This window comes from Nicotiana attenuata, chromosome 12 (genome assembly GCF_001879085.1).
Source record: "Nicotiana attenuata strain UT chromosome 12, NIATTr2, whole genome shotgun sequence".
Classification (NCBI taxonomy): domain Eukaryota; kingdom Viridiplantae; phylum Streptophyta; class Magnoliopsida; order Solanales; family Solanaceae; genus Nicotiana; species Nicotiana attenuata.
The window spans coordinates 8,936,239-8,937,583 of record NC_032000.1 but is presented as its reverse complement, the minus strand read 5'-3'; the positions used below and the strand labels follow the sequence as shown (position 1 = coordinate 8,937,583).

Below are 1,345 nucleotides of genomic sequence, written 5' to 3'. Positions count from 1 at the left end.
CATCGCCTTAAAATCTTGGATCCACCCCTAATTTTGAGTAAAAAATTTTGAGTTGGAGTTCTAAAATAAGAAGCGCCCCCTCTTTAATTGTGATTTACAAGACTAAATCCTGATTAGTTAGGGCATAAATGCAAATTTCAGGCAACAAAAAAAAAACATTTTTATTTTCCTTATTTCGTGGGCTTGATGTCATTTACAAATCACTAAACCTCAATACCACCTATGTGTGTCTTCTCATCTTTGGTTTTACCGAAGTCTCCCTTTTTCTTTTTTTTCACCTTTTGACCATGAAATCGCAACCCAAAGTTGCAGACGAAAGTAATGAAAAACAACAACGAGAAGATGAACAAATCAAAATCCAGAGAAAAATAATAATAAAAATCTCAGACCCAGATGCTACAGAATCATCATCTTCAGAAGAAGAGGAACAAGAAAAGAGACAACCAAGAAAGCAGCAGCCAAAGCTCACTGTTCATGAAATTTTTCAAGATAAGGTAAAAACTACAACTTTTCCTCGCAAATTGCCATCTGGGGTTCGAAAGAGAAAATGGGGAAAGTATTGTGCTGAGATTAGAGACCCATTTAACAAGAAAAGAATTTGGTTGGGTACTTTTAATACTGCTGAAGAGGCTTCTCAAGTTCATCAGTCTAAGAAACTTGAGTTTGAGGGAAAATTAAAAATGGCTAAAATTGCAAAAACAAAGAAGGCTATTTCTGAAAAATCTGAACTTGAGAGTCAGACCTCAGATTCATCAAATGGGGTTGAAGAATTGTTGATGGGGCAGTGGATACAAATTTCAGATGATAAAGAAGTTTATTTTTCATTGAAATTGGGGGTTCCAATTGTTGATAATTATGGATTTTTATTAGGTGAATTTAGTGAATTGGATGATCTTAGTATTTCTGTCTGTGATGTAGAAAATGATCTCTGAGATAACTATTTTTTACAAAAATAGCCATCTTGTTATTGTAAGTCAATGATTTACTTCTCAATGAATAAGTGATATATGAGAGTGGGGAAATTGAAATGAGTGAATTGCTATTCTTATGTTATGGACTCCTCTTGTTGATGATTGAAATTGTAATTGCAGGCTATTTGCAGCAATACAAATTTGTTCCTACAATGTAAATTTGAGTTCTTGTTCTCCATTTCTGGATTATGTGATATTACAATGGAATTTTCTTGCAGCCATGTTGATGATTAAGTTTAATTACTTGACCAATCACTTGTCCTGTTGTCGACATAACATTTATTTGAATGAGTCAGGGCTCCCGAGATATATATGCCGGCCCTTCATTTGCTCCCTACTTCACAAGAGTTGGTAGTAAAAGGGACTTATAGAAT

General features: G+C 34.2%; 1 protein-coding gene across 1 annotated transcript; it reads left to right on the top strand.

Moving 5' to 3' along the window:
* Nucleotides 288-932, top strand: LOC109235866 (ethylene-responsive transcription factor ERF118-like). Its single transcript, XM_019402114.1, has one exon. The coding sequence runs from the start codon at nucleotides 288-290 to the stop codon at nucleotides 930-932; it is 645 nt and encodes a 214-aa protein (XP_019257659.1).